Genomic DNA, 23,087 nt, shown 5'->3' on the forward strand with positions numbered 1-23,087 from the left:
TGTGCATCGCATCTGTTCCCTTTCAGCTTTCCGGTAGTCGGTGATGGTGAATTCCCGTTAGCAGAACTTCCGATTCTTGGACATCGCCTTCTGGACGATCTTGTTCGCATCTCGCTTGATGCGAGCCTTCCACTGTGCCATGGTGCTGATCTCTACCGAGACGGAAGTTTTTCGAACACTTCTTCATTATCGACAAATTTCAATAAATTTTGTGTGTATTGGGCAACTTCTTTATGGACTCATCCCTCTCATCTTCCTAGATTGCGAGTTACTTACTGGCTTTCACAACTTTACGATGTGCTGACAGGGACCTCTTCTGCCTCGATGTTTTCCTTCGCCTTGTTGGATGATTGGTAATGCTCCTGGAAGCCTGGCAAGTGCGGATGATGACCGCGAACCACCAGAATTTGCCACTGGTGCGGCGAACTGACGCGACCTGAAGCGGCCGGAATCCACTGGAATTTTTTCCACTAGTGTGGCGATAGGGTGTGCTCGGTTTCGGCTCCTGAGCCACTGAGATCTTTCGCCACTGATGCGGCGATCGGATGCCTCGGATGCGGCGGCTGTCCCTCCGGGACATTCGCCACTGGTGTGGCGATCGGATTTCACCGAGATTTCGCCACGGATGCGGCGATTGGATTCGGCGCCTGAACCAGCGAGATTTATCGCCACTGGTATGGCAATCGGACGTCCTTGGATACGGCGGCTGTTCCTCAGGGATATTCACCACTGGTGCGACGAGCGGATTCCACTGGGATTTCATCAAGGATGCGCCGATGGGATTTCACCGGATATTTTGCCACTGGTGCGGCGATCTGACGCCCTACGATTCGGCGGAGGTTCTACCGGATGTTCGCCACTGGTGCGGCGATGGAATTTGGTCCGATTTGGCGGCTGTGCCAGCGGACGGATTGGGCGGCGATCGTATGTAGTTGAATTCAGCACCAGTTAATCGGGATTCTTGATCCTCGTTAGGCGATCGGAAGCCTCGGATTCGGCGGCTGACCCTCCAGTTTTTTTGCACTGGTGCGGCGATCAGATTCCACTGGGATTTCGCCAAGGATGCGGCAATCGGATTCCACTGGATATTTCGCCACTGGTGCGGCGATCTGACGACCTACGATTCGGCGGAGGTTCCACCGGATGTTCGCCACTGATGCGGCGATGGAAAGCAGACGGATTTGGCATCGGTTCGCCGGGATTTTGGCCACTGGTGTGACGATCGAAAGCAGCCTGAGGAATCCAGCGAGGAATTTGCTCAGAAAAATGAAATAAGAGGAAAAGAGCCGCCTTTGCGACCCTTCTCTGGAGCTTTTTTTTCTCCTCCTGGAAATCCTGGCCCGGGAATCGTGTTTCCCAAAATGGGCTGCCCTTTTGTTTCAGCTTACTGATCGACGGCTGGATTCCGTCCAAGTATGCACGTGGCATGGCCGGGTTTTTGCCGCGTATGCGCTTCCAGTGATGTGTTGGAAACAGGATTATGGGCGATTCCTCCTCGACGAAACAAAAAAAAACGGTTTCAAAGCGCAATACTTTTCACTGTCACGATGCATCGCGATGTTGTGTGGCGACCAACCGTCCGATTTTTCACCGGAAAAAAAGTGACGTTTTGGCGGTTTTGCACGCTCAGTATGGTTTACTCATTTTTTTTTCTGCACGCTCAGTTCGTTCCCTTATTTTTGCGTTTATTCTTTCTAACACGCTTACGCTGCTTAACATGGGGTTGGGTTTTAGATAAGTTATGTTGCCAATCGCTTTAAACGTATCAATTTTGAGATTAATGAAATAAAAATGAATTTAAATGCAACAAAATTCTGTACAGAAAAAATCTTCAAAAATAACTGTACTGATAGTTTTGGATCAAAAACCAGAAAATGGTTAATATATAGCCATAAATGATTAAATAAAAACTAGCGTGTATAGCGTGTATAGGTGGTTGTGTATTTAATAATTTAAATTTAAAATTTTCTTTTCTAGACTTCCAGAGAGATTCTTCAAGGATCAAATAAATATTTTTCAATTTTTTTTAAGCAACATAGGATGTTATTTTTTACTAACGTTTCTTTTGACGCTGAGAATCAAGAAACTTATTGATACTGAATGGAGAAAAAGTTATGTGTAAATTGCTCGATATTCGAGTCACATTACATTCTTCCGGTACTGTCTCTATTACCCCTTTATTTAGCTCTATTTTATTAAATATGACTGATTGAAGTACTGATTGATGAGTTTTACTTTATATCAAACGGTGATGATCAACTTACACATTTTGTTTCATTATTACAGATAATTTCTGCATTCGTTCTGAGCGCCGTGGCCTTCCCGGAACCACCTCGTGCCCGCATCGTGGTCCCGGCCAAGCAACAGCAACTTCCGGAATATGAATACGGGGCACCGAAGCCGGAATACGGACCTCCTCCGGCACCGGAGTATGGGCCACCGGCTCCTTCTTACGGACCTCCAGCCCCCTCCTATGGACCTCCTCCGCCGCAAAAGCTGATCACCAAAAACGTTTACGTTCATGTTCCCCCAGAGGAGCCAACCGAAATCATCAAAAGCCCGGTTCTAGAGGCCCCGATAGCCAAGAAACACTACAAGATCATCTTCATCAAGGCCCCGGCTCCTCCGGCTCCGATCCAGCATCACATCCCACCCCAGCCACAGGACGAACACAAGACCTTGGTCTACGTGCTCGTCAAAAAACCGGAGGATCCTGCCCCACTCGAAATCCCACAACCGGAACCAACTGAACCCAGCAAACCGGAAGTCTACTTCATCAAGTACAAGAGCAACGAACAGAAGGAACCGCCCAAGGAGTATGGACCTCCGGCTAACACCTACGGACCACCTTCGGGTCCAGCAAGATACCAGCAGTTCTAGGAAGCCAAAGAAAGATAAATCGCCTAAAGTAAATAAATCTTAATCCTCGTACCGGTAAAAAGTTGCACCGGTACCTGTTAAACTTGTTGCTCGATGCTTAGAACCAATCCAAACCCCCACTTAGACTAAGCCTTACAATAAACATAGAAAAACACTCGATTCCTAATCCCTAATTCCCTTAATCCTAATCCTTAAAACAATTATCCAAATGATAGAAATTCACCACCGGAACAACCCGGGACACAAACAGACACACCTTCGTACAAGTTGTTTTCTAGTTTTAGTCATAAGCCGTAGATTAAGAGCGGAATTCCAAAACGGAGCACTATCGTAGACGAATAACAGCAATCAGAAGATTGTGAACTGTGCTTCCCCATATTTATTCATCCAGCCATCCCCAGAAAAACAACCCCTTCATTATGGAAATCTACCGAACAAACTGTACAAATATTGACCAATTCAACTCAGTCGATAAATTTACCTTACTCCCAAACCTGATTCCCTTTCCCACATCCCAATCAGCAGCCCATTCCCATTCACAACCGCGTCCCAACATCCATTGATTCAAATTGTGGGGAAAAAGAACGACTTTCCTGGCACAAAAACACAATCCATCTGGAAACGTGACGAGAAGCATTTTCTCCTCTGAAACGTCCCACTTGATACCTGGAAGCAGAATTTCGGCAGAACCGTTCCAGCTCCCTGTACGGGAACCCGAAATCAATGACACAAATTGAGACTAACCAAACCGAAAAAGCTTGTAGCCTTCCTACATGGAATATCGTTTGGGGAGATCGAACCATAAAGAGAGAGAAACAGCATAAATAAAATGCAAATTTGAATGTGTAAATGTTACGTTTTTTTGTTGTCCTTTTGCTATCAAAGCTTGTTTTCAAGTTGTTTTAGTACCGCATCCACCCCTGTATCGGTTCGTTTGGACCGATTATTCAGTGAAGTATCACCGGTTCCACTCTTCGTTAAAGGTTGTTAGGTTGATTTTTGACTCTCTGTGAAAAATTATAGGGTTAATAAACGAGGTTAACCTTGAAATATCTGATTTTTGAACAATTATTAAAAAAAATTATCATTCTTCCGAAAGCCCTGAAATAAAACTAATAAGTGGCAAACTGAACTTCTGTCCATTGATCAACTACCCAGTACTGTCCATGCCAATCAACTTTTGATTTGTCGCTGAGCGTGAGGAAATTTTTGTTTCGTATCGGTCCTGGTACCGGCTCAATTCTGTTTCCTGCTGCTTGTTCTGAATGGCATTTCGAACAACTCGGTAGACTCGAAAGAGGGTTTTTTTTCCTCCGGTACCCTTCGTTTCATTTGGATATTTCCGTCAAACCCATACGATGACTTTGCTGCTTCCATGGCGACCGTCAAAAAGTGGTCGCCTCCGACACAACACTTGGTTTGATGAGTTTTAATAAGTGCATCAAGGGGGGAATCTATTAGTAACTGTTATTTATCCTTCTTACTGGCACACTACATCCATACATTTGAAAAACAAACTTTTAACAAAACATAAACGTGGACCCAACCGAAAAGGTACCCATTTATCGGTCTTGGTGGCTTCCAGAAGAGGTTCCCTCACAGTACAATCTCATTATTTAAGTACCCAAGCCACCAAAATTTCAATCATTTCAAACATTCATTTTTTTTTTTCATTTTATTCCTAAAAAACGTTAAACAAAGAAATCTGATTGAAGATAATTATCAATTTATAAACCGCTTAGAAAGCTGAGCAATTACTGTAGCTGTATGTTATGTCAAGACACGCATTCTTATTTTAAGAAAACTGTAAACTCAACGTAAAATTATATCAGAATATCCCAAATATTATTCGCCATTCGATTCGAAATTTTATTAAAAACTTTGGAGGTATATAGGGGAAGCTTGCAGGTTGTATGGTTTAATCCGGGTTTTGCCCGGATATTGAATACAAAATTTGGGAAAAATACTGTTGTCCGGATTTCATAGATAAAAAAGCCCGGATTATACTCAAATTTCTTTTAATTTTTTTGCCAAATAAACCAAAAAAGGGGTTTTTTTTAAATTTTTTAATCGTTCTCAACAAAAATTTTTGAGAAATTTTTATAAAAATAATCAAGAAACGGTTTTTGGGGGCCTTAAACGCGCTCAAAAATCTTCTGATGAGTTTTGATAAAAACATTTTTTTAAAGTTTTTCTTTTTGATATCGTGAATGCATGGATCACGCAAAATCTGGACGCATTTAAAAGGGTCTATCTCAGAGCTAAGAAAACGAAATAAAAATGTTTGGTAATCAAAATGTAGGGTTTTTATTGCACTTTAAAGGAAAAATAAGAAAAAAATATTCCGATGCTGTTTTGATGAAATTTCAAACTTTTTGTCGAGAAGCACTCATCATAGTTTGGACACCCTATTCACTGATCTCAGTGGCCATTTTGTTCCACAATCTTTTCATCTCTGTTGCATCCCGAGTCGTCCTACCATTCTTCTTCATCTTCTGCTTGACAATTGCCCAAACTTTTTCGATAGGGCGGAATTGAGGGCAGTTGGGTGGGTTGATGTCCTTTTCGACAGAATCCACCCGTTGGCCCAATTCCACTGTAGTACCTCCTTGCTGTAGTGGCAGCATGCCAAATCTGGCGAAAACTTTACTGTACTTTTGTGAGATGTAATGTACGAAAAACAAAATGTTTTTTAAGGCACTCCCTATTGTACATTTCGGAGTCCATGGTCTTGTTTTTCACAAAAACCGGGGTTTTTCGTCCGCAGCTGCAAATACCTTGCCAGATCAAACACTTTCTTATCGGCAAAAACGAATTTGAACTTGGTGGGGACATCACCCCGACCCAAGGCCGTGCAAAGAGAGGGGGGGGGGGGGGGGGGGGTGAAGATTTATTCCAAGTAAAATTTTCACCGAAGTATCGGAAAATAACTTTATCTTAAATAAGTGTTAACTAGCAAGTCAAAAATTTTGTCTTTAATCACCCTTGGCTTGACACATTTCATTTCACGACACTTCATAACGTTCACGATTTGAAACTGATTTTCATTGTAAATTTCGATTTGTATACAAAAACCCTGCTTCGTCTTTAGAATGGTTTTTTATTGAGAATTAAAACTAAATAAGAACAGAGTTTGAAACGAACCATTTTAACTGAATCAGTTATCGAATACAAATTTTATACATCGAAAAGTTGGGAACTATGCAATAGGCACAATTATCAACAAAAATAGCAAAAAAAAAAACAAATCTAAAATCTAATTTCCTCTACCTTGTTACTCAAATTTTGATTTAATAAAATCGTTTAGGTCATTAAAAATGTTATACTGATATAAAATATTCTTCAAGAAACCAATTTCAGTTTTAATTTCATTTTGTATTTCTTGTTCTTGTTCAACATAAGATTTGAAAAGGTTTTGATAAATGACACAAGGCCACAAAATCTACATTTTTCCGATGTGCAGTGAATTTAAAAAAGTAATTTTGTCTAACTTGAGTGCCCTGAACCTAAATATGCAATCCTTCTATCAGCGATCGGCTGTTTTTGAAATAACTTTTCAAAATAGGTTAAAATCCTTCAAGGATATTCTGGACTTTTTTGACAAAACTTCAAATTAACAAAATATCATTTTGAAATAAATGTTTTAGATGATTAAACAATTTTCCTCAAGTAGGTAATTTAGAATTCTGCGAAAAAAGTTATAGTAGTTTTCTAATTGTTTACTTTTCTTATTTAAAGATTTTTTTAAAGAAGTTTAAACCAATTTTTTTTAACCTTTATGCAGCAATGTAAAAAATACTTGTAATGATATCTTTCCAAATTTTCAAAAACTGTCAATTTTTAGTTTTTGAAATCATGCATCATCATCATCATCTTCTTAATTATTCCTTAATCGAATGAAGTATTATAAAAGAAATCAGTACCAGATTTTTTGTCGAAAGTAGGTTTAATAGTTAATCAGTTATCAATGCTTGAATTCACTCAAAACTGACACATTTTAAAACAAAATTTGACAGTCCAACTTTAACAAAAGATTCGAGTTCAGGACACTGAAATCTACCAAATTAATCATTAAAATATAACACCAAAATGCTTCTTCCTTGAGTTATCAATTAAATTTCTTAAATAACTTCAATAATGAAAAGACGTTTAATAAGAGTTTAATAATAATATTCTTTTTCTTCTTAATATTTTCCTCCAATTTCAAATGAATTAACCGAATTTTAAAGTACACTTTTTTTCCCAATTTTAAAGTCAAGCTATTTAAATTGTTATAAATATTCTTTATATGTATGTCCATGTTTTGAAATTCTGATTTTTTGTGTTTTAAAACATAAATTTTAGATTGTTCCTATTCAAAAATTTACATTCCAATTCGCGATTTATTTTTTTTCAGCTAAACACATCAACACTTGAGTTGAAAATGAAGAAAAGAAATATAAATTAAGATGGATAATAAATATCAATTATTATCATTTTCCTAACAATCAATCGTGGTTAATTTTTAACCTGATCTGACATTTATTTTCTGGACATTATTCGAGTTTAGGTTTATTTTAAATCTGTATTTTGGAAATATTTACATATTTCAAATTTAAAAAATTAGACAGCTGAGAAAATTTTTTGAAGCATATTTCTAGTTCAGAGTAAGGAACATCATTTAAAAAAAATTATCAATGACTGACGAAAACTTAATTGATTTGAAACTTTTATTGTGATTTGATGAAAAGATGGATTCATTTCATCACTTAAATTAAATATTTTTTGACTTCGTGTGAAAATTATGAGTAAGGAAATGATGTTAGAAATCAATTTCCTTCTTTTTTTGTGTAATTTGGTATTGTTATTATTTTTAGCTAAATTTGAATTTCGAAACCCCCTTGGACGGGTCCTTCGCACGGGCCTGGACCCGGCCAGTGGCTTTGTAAATTTTTTGGCTAGGAAGCCGCCCAAAATCCATCTTTACGTACGTCCATGAGGATGCATCCGTCGTTCTTCGTTAGAACCTTGTTGAATAACTTCCGGACCCGTTCTTTGGCTTCTACGTTCTTCTACAATGTCCGGTTTGGTTGCTTACTGGCCCGATAAGATCGTATTCCTTCGCGTAGACGAATTCTGCTGACGGTGCACCGGTCGGCATTGAATTTCTTAGCGATGTCGTAGTCCGACAGCCCTGGGTTTACCTTGATCGTTCTCAACACCTTCAATTGCAGTTTCTGATCCTTAGTTCCACTATAACGCTTGGTATGAATCTGCCGATCGATAGTATGCATCTCACGGAAACTCCAGAAAGCTGTACACGGTCGGTTTGACCATCTTTGTAGATTTCGCGATTTTTGAACCCAATTTCGTCGGGGTTTTGACGTGGGTGTCCAAAATTAATTTTCGTCTCGCGGCTTCCATCACGTGTAACTTTTTTGGAACAAAACGAATCGTAATGAAATTTTCAGCACTAATGATGATAATAAACAGTGCGTCCAGATTTAAGAAGGTCCATGCTTTAGTTTCTGGGTTTGGCGTCGTACACAAATTACGTAACGCAAAAAATCTAGAATTTAGACCCCCTCCCCCCCCCCCCTATGTAACAATAAGTAACGTTTGATAGGACCCCCTTCTATAATTACGTAACGCTAAACACCCCCACCCCCATATTCAATTTTGAAATTCAAAGTAAAAGTACACAAAAGTTTATATGATGCATTTTTATTCTGAAACGTTCTTATACTACAGTGAAAAATATCAAAAGAAAAAAAATAAAAACCGGTTTTTCTGAATCAAACTTTATTAACAAAATACTTAACCACCATTGACGCTTTCGAACAAGGGGTGCGTAGATTTGCTCGCCGAAAAAAGAAAATTACAATTATTTTCTTTATGTTTTTTTTTCCATTAATTTGTTACGTAACTGAATCAAGTACCCCTCTCCCCCCTAAGTAACAGCAAGTAACGCAGACTCAACCCCCCTCCCCCCCTACATGCGTTACGTAATTTGTGTACGACGCCTTTTGGCCAAATTTGTCTAGATTTTTGAGCCACAATTTTCAAATCAATTGCTCAGATGTTGCTTATTTTTTAAATAGAGTAGGCCGGATTTAAGAGTGGTCCCAAAATTGAGATATGTTCTGGAATCAAAACCTCAAGGGGCTCAAATTGATCCTAGGTTACCTCTAAGGGATCGCTCAATCAAGGGAATATGATAAATTGGAACAAATTGGACACAAGCTTGCATGCAACAAATTTGCAAACAATCTACAGTGCACAAAATCGAACAATTTTGGAACGAAATGTTGAAAAAATCTGAAATCCAAGACGTGAAGCAATTTCCACCTTCCACTGTTTGACTTTCGCCTTTTTCAATTGCTTGAATTTTCGAAGTATTTTTCAATTTTTTCAATAAAATACTTTAAACTTCATTTATTCCCCATCTTCGTAATTTTCGGGAAGGAGGTAGGGAGGAGGATACTTCTTCTTCTTCTTCTCCTTCTTTCTTCTAGTCGTCAATGCTATTTATCAGGGTTGCCAACATTTTTTTTCAAAAATCAGGGAACTGGTGAGATAAAAATCAGGCAAAATCAGGCAACGTTAAAGTAACGGAAATTGTTTCTTGGTCATCGCTCCACATTTTCACTCTAATATGTGTTGTAAGCCTACTTGGTTGAATAATTCTACTGCATCAAGCATCCCTTTTTTGAATAAGAATTAACGGGAATCTCGAATCAAAGCAAACGAGAGATTCCCGAGCTCGTCTTAAGCAGATTTTTTAGGTTCCGCTTTACAATAGCCCAGTATTTCTCAATTGGGCGGAGCTCTGGCGTGTTTGGAGGGTTCTTGTCCTTGGGAACCACCTGCACGTTGTTGGCGGCGTACCACTCCATGGCCTTTTTACCGTAATGGCAAGATGTCAAATCCGGCCAAAACAGTAGGAAACAACCGTGTTTTTTCAGGAAAGGCAGCAGACGTTTATTCAAACACTCTTCCACGTAAATTTTTTGGTTGACAGTCCCGGGAGCTATGAAAATGATGCTTTTCAAGCCACAGGTACAGATGGCTTGCCAAACCAGATATTTCTTCGCGAACTTTGACAGTTTAATGTGCTTGAAAATATCTGCTACCTTTCCCCTTCCTTTTGCTGTATAAAACTCCTGTCCCAGAAGCTGCTTGTAGTCGGCTTTGACGTAGGTTTCGTCGTCCATTACCACGCAGTCAAACTTCGTCAGCATCGTCGTGTACAGCCTCCGAGATCGTACTTCAGCCGTCGTATTTTGTTCATCATCGCGATTTGGAGTCACTACCTTCTTGTAAGTCGATAGTCCGACTCGTTTTTTGGCTCGATGCACGGTTGTAGACGATACACCCAACTTATTTGCGGCATCTCGGAGAGAGAGGTTAGGGTTTCGCTTGAAACTACCGGCAACTCTCTTTGTCGTCTCAGTGGCTTCCGGTTTTCGATTTCCCCCCGATCCAGACTTCCTGGCTGTCGACAAACGTTCCCCAAACACTTTAATTACATTTGTAACGGTTGATTTGGCAACTTTTATCGATTTTACCAGCTTTGCGTGCGAGTAGCTCGGATTTTCGCGATGTGCGAGCAAAATTTTGATACGCTGCTTTTCTTCCTTGGACGGCATTTTGGCAACTGAAGAGTGAATTCAAAATCAAAATAGGAGCAACATTCTACACACACACACACACACCTTCAAAATGAGGGATGTACAGGTTTTTTAAATGCAAAATTGGAAGAAATACGTCAAGTTTATATTGACCAAATTTTGACCGTATCACCCTTTACTTCGTAGAGTTTACAAATTTTTCGTGTTTCTGTGTTGTATTTCATTTTCTTGTGTTCATTTTTATGTCCGTAGGCGTGCAAAGTTTTTTTCTTTAACCTTAAGTTGGAGGGCGGTGGGATTCGATCCCTCAAAGTCTGACTTACCAGTCAAACGCCCTAGACAATTGCGCCAGGCACCCTCCCCGAGGAGGAGACAAAAGATATATATAGAAAATAGTTTCGATTATAGTCGTTTTACCATCTTTATGGCATTCGCGACTTTATCAACGTTGCAGTTGGCGGATCGTTATTGAAAAACTTATCCGGTACAACTGTGTTCGATGTTTACTCTTGGGCTCGAACTCGTGGACATCGGCTCAGGAGGCAACAGACTTGCCAACTGAGCTATATCTCAAGCCCAGACAAAAGATGAATTTGATGTTTTTTCCGGGCTTATTTGTGCTAGCTGTAAAGGATGTTTGGATTCAAAAGTTTTCAAACTATATTGGGTGTAGATCGATTATTTGTCTATTAAAAAATCAAATCAAAATCAAAGAAAGTTATTCTTTTTAAAGTTCAATAAGAATTAAAGCAATGTTCGGAAAATCGCTCAAGAAAAGCAATCAGGATTGGTTTCTAGCTAGAATACTGATATCTCCGAGTGCTGTGATACGCACGTGGTAAAAGTACCCATTGAATATATGTCAACACTAACTTGATACAAGAAAATATACCATGCCCCATCGGGGGCTACCGTTGCTATTCGTCACGTGGCTAATCGACGGTGATCGACATTCTTGGTGATACATTATGAACGTCGCTTCCTCAATCATTCCCGAACGTCTATCCTCGTATAATTGTTGAGAATGTTAGTTATTGATAGACGATCATGAGTGTTTCAGAAGGAAAAATCTGAAGAAATACCAGGACCACATGTTCAAAAAAGCCGTAGCACATGCTGGGCAGTTCATTGCGGTTACCTAGTCATGATTTTGTCCTTCTACGCAAAGCGAGAAATAAATAATCATCTGACAGCCTACATAGATCGCTTAAAACTGAAACATATCATGATGATCCTAAAGGTTCAAAGTCGTCAAGGAAGAAAATCAGCATCGAGACTTTCGTTGCTGATAGTCTGCGCCCTTCTTTACCACATCATGTATCGCAAAAGTGTTTCAAATACAGAAGCGTCGTTGTCATGCATGCTTGTGGTTGAAGACGGAAAATTTGACTGCTTTGATTTTTTGGTTCTGAATGTATTCAAGCATGGCTCAGTGAAAATGATTGATTTTCGGAACATTGAATTAAAGACGGCAAAAATACTCAGTTAAAATTCCGGTCGATCAATTCCGCTTTAGTTGATTAACAAGCCTTTCGTTCTACACCAGATTTTGAACAGTCAGCTTATCCACTTTCTTTGCCGTGGTTTTTTTAACTTCTCGCTGCTATTTGTTTTTTTTTGGGTCTTCTTAAGGTTCTGCTTATCTATCGCCTAATATTTTTCGTTGGGAGGTTTCTTATCCTTGGGCACCTGAATGTTGTTAGCGGCACACCACTCCACGGCCTTTTTTCAGCCAAAACAGCACAGACAAATCATGTTTCTTCAGGAGAGGCAACAAACGCTTTTGAAGACACACTTTCACGTAAATTTCCTGGTTGACGTTCCCGGTTGCAATGAAAATGTCGCTTTTAGCCAATGGTTTTTACAGATATTTAGCTTACCAAACGAGATATTTCTTGGCAATATTCGAGGGTTTACCCTTCCGACGTCTGCCTTGGTGTAGGTTTCGTCGTCCATTACAACAAATTCAAACTTTGTCAACAAAGTCGTAAACAGCTTCCGATATCTTGTTTTTGCCGTATGATTTGGCGTATTGTTGCGATTTATAGTCACTACCTTCTTATAAGTCGACTGTCCGGATGGTTTTTTCGCTTCATGACCGGTTGAAGACGATATTCCCAACTTATTTGGATAGTGCCGTGGTAAAAGACATCCACTGTCGACGATCCTGAGCCAGCTTCTTCACTTGGTCCCAGTCAAGATTCTCGTCGACAGTTCGGATTTCGGCGGCTAGGCTCCGTTGTCATGAGCTTTGGGTCTGCCTCTCCTTCAATTTTCTTCTAGATTCCAGTCAATTGCCTTTCTGCAAATCTCGTTCACATCTTTTCGCAGGGTATGTCCAATCCATCTCTACTTACGCTTCCGAATCTCGATGTCTACCGCCTATTGATGACACATATTCCGCAAGCGTACAACAATACGGATTTGACGTTTGAGTTGAAGATTCGGATTTTTGTTCGTACAGAGATCTGGCGTAACGCCAGATGTTTCGGAGACTTGCAAACGCGAACGGGCTTTTCTAATCCGGGTTTCGATGTCTTTTCTGGTACCACCATCAGGCGTTATCTGGCTACCAAGCACTCCACTTTCTCAACCTCTTGTTCAGCTACCACTAAATTGGGAGGGTTTACTGTGTTAATTTCCATCCATTTCCATGCCAAATTTGGTTTTATATGCAAACTGAGCTGTTAGTTTATGCAGAGATATTTTATAGGAGCTTCTCTTTCCTGTTCCTCTGTCATTATTTTTGGGTTTCAAACCATCGCAGATACATTACTCGTTCCTGGGAAGCGGTGATTTATCGTCGCACCTGAAATGCTACCTACTTAGGAAAATGCCTCATAATTAGGAAAACGTCCCATAACCACAAGGTTACTTCCTCATACAATCTCATCCAAAACTCACAAACAATCAACAGTGCAGACAGCTTCAGGGACCGGCAACCACATAAATGATCATCATTAATAAATCAAACACGCGCTAGCTGGATGCCAGCCAATCTCTAATTTGCGAATTTGCTCAAATCTCGACAGCTCTGTGAATGAATTAGGAACCTCACCCTGTTCCTCAAACAAACGAGCACCTTAACGAATCGATACAGGTAGGAGAAAAGGAATTGGTGGGACGTACGGAGAGCGGCTGTCATCGCGTTTCATATGTTTTGAAACGAAACCGTGTCCTGTGTTCCCAGCCCAGCTCTTTTACCCCTTAAAAACAACACCACCCTGGACCGGGGAGGTTCCAGATCAAATCCGGTAAAATGGATGACAGCGTAAACAAAAGCGAAATTAGTAAGGAGACAACCATCTCTCGGATTGTTTGGAGGAACAGTGGGAATTTACGTTAGATAAATTGGTTATAACCCATCGTTGGTTGGCGTTGGTTTTATTTATCATATAAAGGTAGACGATTTTTGGGTGGTCGCAAGGATGATCCAAAAAAGGCTGTTTTTCGGAATCAAAATCAGTTAGACTTAATTTGTTCCTTTGCCTGGCAAGAGACACCATGTCGTTTTTCAACACATTTTGTCATTTTGTAAGAGCACTAGAGTTATGACTAGATTAGGGTTACCAGATCCTGCAACACTAAAAAGAGTACATTTAGATGATTTACCCAAAAAGTCAGGAGAAACGATATAACTTCGGTTTTCTGAGCTTCCAGCCATCAGGTTGATACAAGATCCATTTTATTAACTAGCTTTGCTCCCGGATATTATGCAAAACAGAAGGCAAGAGATTTACACTTCGTATTATCTGAGGAGGCCCCTACTACCTCGAATAAGCAGGGTTCTACTGTTATTGGAAACCGAGATATTTCTATTCAATCAAATTCTGTAAATTTGTAGAGGTTAAGCAAAAGTTGGATAATTCGACGAGGTAGTAGTATTGAAATGTAATGTCGCTGACAAACCACAAAAATATATTATAAAACAATCCATTAAAAAAATACATCTTTTTATTGACGCGTACATTTTTTTCTATAGGAATTTAACCCATTAAGGTCATTCTTCCTCGAGTTTAGTTTACAATCATTATTTGAGTGCCATAATGCTAGTAGTTAAAGTGTCGAAAATATAACTAAAAAAAATTGAGATTTGTGCGCATTTAAGCATATTATCTAAATTGTGTATATCTTGATAACTGTTTGCATACTCAAAGGCGCTTATCGCGCTGACTTTATTACGACTAAAAATGCAGCTATAAGCGAGATAAAAATGCTAACTTTTTGTTATTCAAATTTGGGCTTTTGTGTCTTCGACATAGTTGTTTATCTGACCAAAATACATAAACTTGTCGAATATGACGGAGTCCTATTACATCACCCTCAGAAGTTACAGTAAGTTAAAAAAAATACTTTTTTTGCAATTTGACACGTTGTAGGTTGGATAAAATGGTTCGCTGTCTTCGAAACAAAGTTGTCACAAGCCAAGATCAACAATTGTCTCATTTTTTATGATGGTTTTGGAAGTTTTTGAAGCTCTGCAGCAGGGTTCAACACGCAGGAGTGCGTCGAATGAAAAAGAGCAAATAAAACGCAGCTCTTTCGTTCTCGGTTCACGGGCACATTCGATTGCTCGAAATTCTCAAGAGAAATTTGCGACCAAAACGCAGTTTGGAGAATTTTGAGCTGAGCGAAATTGCGCGCGCCTGTTCGAGAAAGCATTCAGTGCATATTATTGGCAATTTGGATGGGCTTCGAAAAGTGTACACTTTTGCAACACCACCTTTTTTGTGATTATTTTTGATAATAAGCGAAACCTTTTCCATTTAAAATTAACGGGAAAATCGATGGAACAAATGGTGTTTTGAATGATTGAAATACCTACTCTTTTTTCTATAAAAATTACTTGTTTCACTGAACGAACTTCGGCATCACTAAAGAACTATTCATTTGTCATGTGAAAGTATTGTGAGACAATAAAAAAAGGTTTTCATGATTTTTATCCTTTTCTCTCTCCGACCGCAAGTGATTCTGATCTGTGGTGTTGAATTTACAATTGATTTTTTATATACAATCCGTCTTTCTTTGTTCGAGTTTTTTTTAATTATTGGGGAGGTAAGGGCATAATGGCCGCCTTTAGAAGGGCGCTTATTTCACCATATAAAACAACTACAATGTTTCTGTGAGTTACATCATTGTTTCTTGTTGAGATACTCAAAGAGTCAATTTTCAAACTAGCTGAAACTTGAAAAAAGAAGATGAAAACGTTTAAAAATGCTTTCGAAATTTTGCCGAAAGCTGAAAATCCCTCACTGTAGGGGCATAATGAGAACAACCCTTCCCCCTTACCACTAAGCTAAATCGTCTGATGTAAACTAGTCTTGCTGTAGCCCTATAATTCTGTTGACTACTTCGCTTTGAGTTCGCTGCTAGATTCCACGTCAGAAAATGCTCATCGTACCCATACCAATGTTGCTTTGTTCGCCCCTAGTCGACAAATTAAGGTAAAAACGCGTTTTGAAATATACTGTTTTCAAAAATGTTGTGTGGTGAAAATTGAGGAACAATTTGTACATCATGTTGCAGTGCGTACATTATCGAACAAGGTGGCAAAACTCATCAGAACGGCTTGTCCAGTGAAAGAGAGTGCTATTTTTTTCCGGCTGCTCCCCCCAAGCTGTGTGGAGAGAGATATGTGCAGATGCAGATGCAGATGAAGAGAATTGCCTTCTCCGAACAAATTTATTGCTTATTGTGTTGAAGAGAAATTTGAGAGCTAACACAGTTTATTCTTGGTACGCTCACGAGAAAAGACGCTGCTCTCCAAACCAAAGGTGCCAGTGGAGTCCTGATTTTTATGATTTGTCCTGATTTTCGAAATGATTTTTTAAAAATTGTCCTGATTTATGAAAAAAATCATGATTGTAATAGAATTTGTAATAAAACAGTTTAACCGTTTAACAGTTTAAACCGATGGTAGTCTTCGGTTCAGATGATATTTGAATGACGTTTTTTCATAATAACAACAAGCCAGCTAACTTCTTATTACTTCTGTTGCATTAATTAAGGCGTTTACAGCACCGTCATTTCGTCTTTATTTATGCAATCTAAGAAGAGCTTCATTTCAATTTCACCAATCTACTGATGTCCGGAAAATCCTGTTTTTTCTTCGCGGTTTCTTGATTTTTTGACGAAACCACCTGGCACCTCTTCTCCGAACGCTACACGGAAAATAAAAAAAAGGTAAAACTTACCGAGAAGCGAGGTGATTTTTCCCACCCCTCTTTCGAGGTAAATTTTATCGTTTTTTTTTCATGTCTGTTCAATGAAATCTGGCGGAAACGGGTCAAAACAAGTAGAAATGGATTGACAGTTGATCACCTGTCTCTTTCCAATTGACTTCTACCGATTTCTACAAGGTCGAAACTAATCCTGCTGCCGAGCTGGATTGGTTTCGACTAGTTTCAACTTGCTCCATTGAACAACGACCTGGACTATTTTCGACCAAAACATTGACTCGTTATTTTCTACCAGTTGACAGAAAATAGTTGAAACCGATTTTTATCAACCATTGAACGAAGCTTTCATTCACCTAGCAAAAAAGAAAAGCGTTGTTATTTTTTCTACGTTGTGTGGTGGTAAATAGTTTACATTTTTGTTCTTCACCCAAAATAATTTTGAAATTTTTTCTACGGGATTTTTCACGTAAATTTAGATTTTGTTGCATCCTATCAACTCTACGTGAATTTTGTAGTAACCACAGAGTATCAAGGATGCCCTGGTAAAAGCTACTTTACTTTCACATAACTTACACATGAATTTCACGTAAATATCAAGTGGATGATAGTGGTAATAAAATCTTATTCGAAAAGGGACTTCTTGTCAGTCAGCTTACTTGTTTTTTTTTTGCTGTCGTCGGAAGTCGTCCAATAGACCACAACTTATCCTGCGGGGCCTTAGCACAAGTATATTGATTTCCCAGTCGGAAATTAATTCATTCTAAGCTGAGATTTGTGTTTGTTTCCAGCTTCGGAGAAAGCTTCTGGAAGCTCCGCCGAGTAGAAAAGGAAGGACCGTGAGAAGTAGCCGTCGGCATCGAGGAGACGATTCCAGTCAAAAAGATTTCGTAGGTGTTTGAGGTATATTTCATGTGGCAATGAAATGGCGTTCAGGGTACATTATTCATCAATTAGGTAATTTCATTCTTATTTAAAAAAATTTTCCTTTTCCACAGGATTCCACATAGAGGTACCAGAATTGAGTTTTCTAATGACATGAAAGACGTGGCAGTGTACGTGTATGAACAGTGACGGTAATTTAAATAAACTATGTTTGCGATAAAATTGAATTTATTTTTATTTTTTATTACCGAAAGTAGAGACGAAAAAATATTAATAGAAAAGATTCAAACATCATTTCAATACTAAACACATTCTACGTTGCTTCCATCATCACATCGCGTTGAACTCACTTGAAATTCACGTAAGTTGTACTCGATATTCACCAAGCCAAAATTCCTATTAGGGGAGCGTTTACTTATTTTTTTCGTACAATTTACGTGAAAATCAATTGGATAAAAATTATGTAGTTTTTCACGTAGCCACGACGTGCGGATTATTTTGGGTGTTCATTTACAATGAGGTGTATGACAAAAACATTAGGGTGCTCTATGTTGAGAGTTCTTTTCTCAAACTCAGATGCGAAAGCTCTCACACTTGCCGGATGAGTTACTTACAGCTCGTGTAAACTCGGATAAAAAGTAAAGAACTATCAGCGAAAGAGGATTACACTCGAAAGCCGAACTGAAAACCGTGTTGTTTTCTCCCTCTCGGCTCTTTGTTGTTTGGGAGGAGCCGACCAACCATGCCGATGCATGCAATAATATTTCCGCCATTTGAGAATCAAGAATTTTTAAATATTACTGTAAGGATGATAAGAAGATTTATTTTTTGCTTAAAAATTAATACTTTAGGAACTACAAAACAGTTACTCATAGAAATTAATTTGAGAAAATACGTATTTTCTTGTAAAAGAGAGGTACCCAGTACGCCTCGGGTGCTCGTTATGCCCTTATTAATCTCCCCTATCTCAATTAGCATTTGATTGGACGACAATTTAAAAAAAAAATTTTTCAGTCACAACAAAGTAACTTATATTGTAGGGAAGATACTTGATCCCCTTTTCTTATTATCATAATATCTTTTTGGGGAAATTTAGTAACTCGCCGTCTTCAGCATTTTCTAACAGCGTATAATTTCAAGTTCATATGCTCCATAAATTAGATAGATATTTTAACTTGTTGATGAACTAGAAGCTTTTCTATGCGACTTAAAAAATTGTGAAATTTTTAAAGCTACAGGAGACTTGATCCTTTACTAAAGGAATCTTGGTCCTTAATTCGGGGTGCCCTGACCCTAGGCAAAATCTAGAAAATTCCGGAGATAAAATATTCGCATTGTTGAGTGCAATTTGGTTTTGACAGTGATGCAAAAAGACACAAAAAACATTTCGGCGAGTTGGTTTGTGCGACGTTATGCATCGTCGTAAAAACTATGGTGAAAAGTTTTTCAAAACTCGATAAAAATTCGTGTAAAAAGGACAAAAACCTTCTGTTGGCCTGATTATAGAATTCCTATAGCAAAATGAATGCCTGCAAATTGCGGTTGGGTGAGTACAACGAAACTTTAATTTCCTGTGTAAATGGCCAGTTTTTATTTTCTAATTATAGAGGCAGCCAAAATAATGGAAAGCGCTGGATACCTTTTCGCACTCGTTGAACAGCCAGTGCCGTCAAAGGTGATGACCGGAAACGTCCAGGTGAAGTTTTTTAAATCAATCTTATTGATTGACGAAAAGGACGTTTACGCAAAACGAAAAATGCAATAGGTCGTAGGTACATTTTCATTAATATGAACTAAAGAGCAACTTTTTAGTACAGCTACATGTTTTCCTTCCTGTTCTACATTGATTTACGAATTTGCAGACGAATTCTATCAACATTCTTAAAATTAGAATTAAAACTACCATTCATAACTTCAAGAGCGATTTTCTCGAAACACATCTAGTGGCTCATACGACTTAATCAAAACAAACTCTAGAAATATATGTTTTAGAACTCTAGGGATCAATTATACCCATAACATACATTCTGGAAATCTTCTTCTTAAAAAAATTGAGAATTTACTATTGCTTTGAAAAAAAAGGCATTAAGAAGTTCATATTATATGCTAACGATTGACATGGTGGAGTAAATATTTTTATTAAAATTATTTCATGTGAGAAATATTTTAAAGTGATAAAAAAAGGTCCTTAAATCACATTTTGTTAATTTTTTCAAACAAAGTTCAATAACTCAAAAAATAAAATTTTTAAAATTTGTTGAGATAACAGCATCGTTGTTTTATTCTATTTGGCACAATTTTCTAGAATGATTGATATTTTTAAGACATTCCGGTTTCGCAATATTGCGAAGGAATCAAGTAACCCCATGGATCAAGTATCCTCATCCTTTCCTATTGAAGGACTACTCCCTTTTGGAAAATCAGTAGATAAAAAATGTTTTCTGTATACTTTTTGCATATCATGCAGAAGTAAATTAAAAAAACAACCCATTCTCTAAAAAAATCAAAATAACGATTCAACATTGAATGTGTAAACATTAAAAAAAATCGGATAGATTGCCTTTGAATAATTTTGAAAAGTACTCAAATTTGTCAAAAAATCAATTCCATTTCAACATAATTTTTAGACATCAATCCAGCTTTAAGAAAAGTGTAGCAAGGCAAATCAGGTCAGCTAGTTAATAGATTAATGTTTAAATAATATCTTATATTCGTAAAATCGTTGCAGTTGAAGATTTTTGAAAACCACCCCTAACCCCGTTGAAAGAATGTAAATCGTATAAAAATTATCTAGGAAATCTATATGAGAGATCATTTGATTCAAATTTCAGCATTTCGGTTCCTACATTCAGAAATGAAAAAGAATGTAAAAATTTTTTTTTCATGCTATTTTGAGCTTTACCTTTGGGACAAAAACCAATGCGTTTGTTTAAGAAAGAAATACATATCTCGCGGTTATTTATTTTATGAATGGGATTATTTCTCGACCAGGAATGGTTGTGAGCTATTATGTTTTAATGATTCCAGTAACTTATTATTTTTATATTATTTTCATTTCTGAGTGAATAGTGTGATGCATTCAGAGCACTGCATTTACATTTGAAGCGTCAGATAACGTACACATGAATGATGAACTCCGAATGTGAAATTTTCCTCGATCAGAGATCAAAGAGAATTATTTTCAGTTATTTTCTATAGTTCTATCGAAAAAGAAACACGAAAAAGATTGAAAATTTGCGTTCGAGTTCCTAGAGATTGCGAACGTTGCAATTCTGAAGCCTAGAAACATCCAATTTATTGGTTTCCGAATTTCAACTAATCACTAAGAACATTTGCGAAGCCAATTCCAGAAAGTAACTCAACCCTAATCCACTATCCGGTTTCGGTAGTTTCCATCGAAAGCCCGCAGCAAGTTGATTGTTGGAAGCATAATTAATCTCTGTTTGTGGTATTTAGTCATCAAAACTGGGCGGGTGAATGGGAGCGCCAAGTGGGTGTTTGGTTGTTGAATGGATTTGCTAAATTATGAAGGATGTCCTTTACTGTTATCCAGTGCGCTCCATTTTCGACAGATTCCCAGAAGTGCGATTGGAGCGTGCGGAATTACTCATTATGTTCAGCTCTATGACAATTGTTGCTGATAATTGCTTTGTGCTGATCAGGGAGCGCGTAGTTTTGTGGCTGCTTGACTGTTGAAGATTGTCTACAATAAACGACGAAAATTAATGATGGATGACAAACACAAGCTTGTATACGTCAATGGTTAATTTGATAGTGGGTACACATTCATCGTCCATTGAATGGAGCTTTGCAAAGATTTCTCAGACTAATCTTGATTGCGGTAACGATGACATCGCATATTTACTTACCCCTTATTAACTTCATCTAGCTCATTACCGCGAGGGAAATTTCCTATGTCATGAGAAAATTCGAAAAAAACGACGAACATGCTGCAATGAAAAGGATCCGGAGAAGAATCAGGAAATTGTCCATGGATATCCGGCTTCGGGGGCTAAGCTGGATCGTCACGTGCCATCCCGGAGCTCACTTGTCGTCCATGTGTTAATTAAAAAGGAATTATGTCCGCTACTAATGACACTAATAAATAACCTCACACATACCAGCAGCCAAGGGGCACTCGAAAACGTGCACACAAACCGACACACGTGCATAGAGCAAGTCAGCAAACATACACAGACAGAGACTTCTCAATGACAGCATTGGCTCTCTGGCCACAGGCGAGGACCACAAACAACGACAAGCTTTTGTATCTTTCTACTATTTGTCCTCTACGGTGCTTTTTTGCCGGTCGCTCGGTGATGGTGGTCGGTGCAGGTTTGCCCTCAATGAGACACGGGGTCGTCATTCTTTGAGCCAGTGGTGCTCAATCTTCAAGAAAGTTTACCTCCAAACTACGTCAGTTAGATTAAAGTTCCGCTTGATGATTTTAAGTTCCAAAGTGCTAGTAGATTCAAAAGTGAAGGAGTTATTGAGTGACAGGGTAAGAGAGTAAGAGAGTACGAAAGTAAGAGAGTAAGAGAGTAAGAAAGTTAGAGAGTAAGAGAGTAAGAGAGTAAGAGAGTAAGAGAATAAGAGAGTAAGAGAGTAAGAGAGTAAGAGAGTAAGAGAGTAAGAGAGTAAGAGAGTAAGAGAGTAGGAGAGTAAGAGAGTAAGAGAGTAAGAGAGTAAGAAAGTAAAAGACCAAGGAAGTTAGAGAGTGAGAGAGTAACAAAGTAAAAGACCAAGGAAGTTAGAGAGTGAGAACGTAAGAGAGTAGGAGATAAAAAGAGCAAGAAAGTAAGAGAGCCAGGAAATAAGAGAGTGAAAGAGTTAGAAAGAAAGAAAGTAGGAGAGTAAGAAAGTAACAAAGTGAGAGAGCAAGGAAGTTTGAAAGAAAATGAGAATGAGAGTAAGAAATTAAAACAGTAAGAAAGTAAGAGAGTCAGATAATAAGAGAGTAAGAAAGTTAGAGATAAAGAGAGTAAAAGAGTAAGAAAGTAAGAGTGTAGGAGAGTTAGATAGTAACAGAGTAAGAGAGTGAGCGAGTAAGAGAGTAAGAAAGTAATTCAGTAAGAGAGCAAGAAAGTTTGAGAGTAAATGAGTAACAGAGAAAGAGTCAGAAAGTAAGAGAGTTAGAGAATTAGATAGTAAGATAGTCAGAGAGTAAGAGATTTAGAAAGCAAGAGAGTAAGATAGTATGAGAGTGAGAGAGTAAGAGAGTTAGAGAGAAAAAGAGTAAGAGAGTTTGTAACATTTTGCCATAGGTTCAGGTTTTTTTGGACACCCTGTAAGCGAAAAATTGCACTCAAAACACCCGACAGAAAACCTCGAGCGTCAGCCACAAAACTACCTGAGTATAAGCAGAAACACCGATCAAAATGGATGAGTTGCGAACTTATAAAAGAGCGACGACGGCCAGCGGCGACTTTACTTTGTACTTGGGCCTTCTCCCGTGCGGTCGATAGTATGACCGAAGTGATCGTGTGCTTTCGTCGTCGTTCGATCTTCACGATCGACAGTTTTGTGCTATCGTTGC

The 23,087-nt window shown here is 38.5% G+C and overlaps 2 protein-coding genes across 2 annotated transcripts in view; one reads left to right on the top strand and one right to left on the bottom strand.

Annotated features, from left to right (window-relative positions):
• The window catches only part of LOC129740562 (uncharacterized), a 98,766-nt gene extending 95,036 nt beyond the window's left edge, over positions 1-3,730 (top strand). The window contains exon 2 of the mRNA XM_055732268.1: positions 2,287-3,730. Coding sequence (XP_055588243.1) covers positions 2,287-2,880 — 594 coding nt within the window. The 3' untranslated portion in view covers positions 2,881-3,730. The remainder of the gene's footprint in view (positions 1-2,286) is intronic.
• Positions 1-23,087, bottom strand: part of LOC129740561 (uncharacterized) — a 545,556-nt gene that overhangs the window by 329,864 nt on the left and 192,605 nt on the right. The gene's annotated exons all lie outside the window — the stretch shown is intronic.

Source organism: Uranotaenia lowii, chromosome 1, assembly GCF_029784155.1.
Source record: "Uranotaenia lowii strain MFRU-FL chromosome 1, ASM2978415v1, whole genome shotgun sequence".
Taxonomy (NCBI): domain Eukaryota; kingdom Metazoa; phylum Arthropoda; class Insecta; order Diptera; family Culicidae; genus Uranotaenia; species Uranotaenia lowii.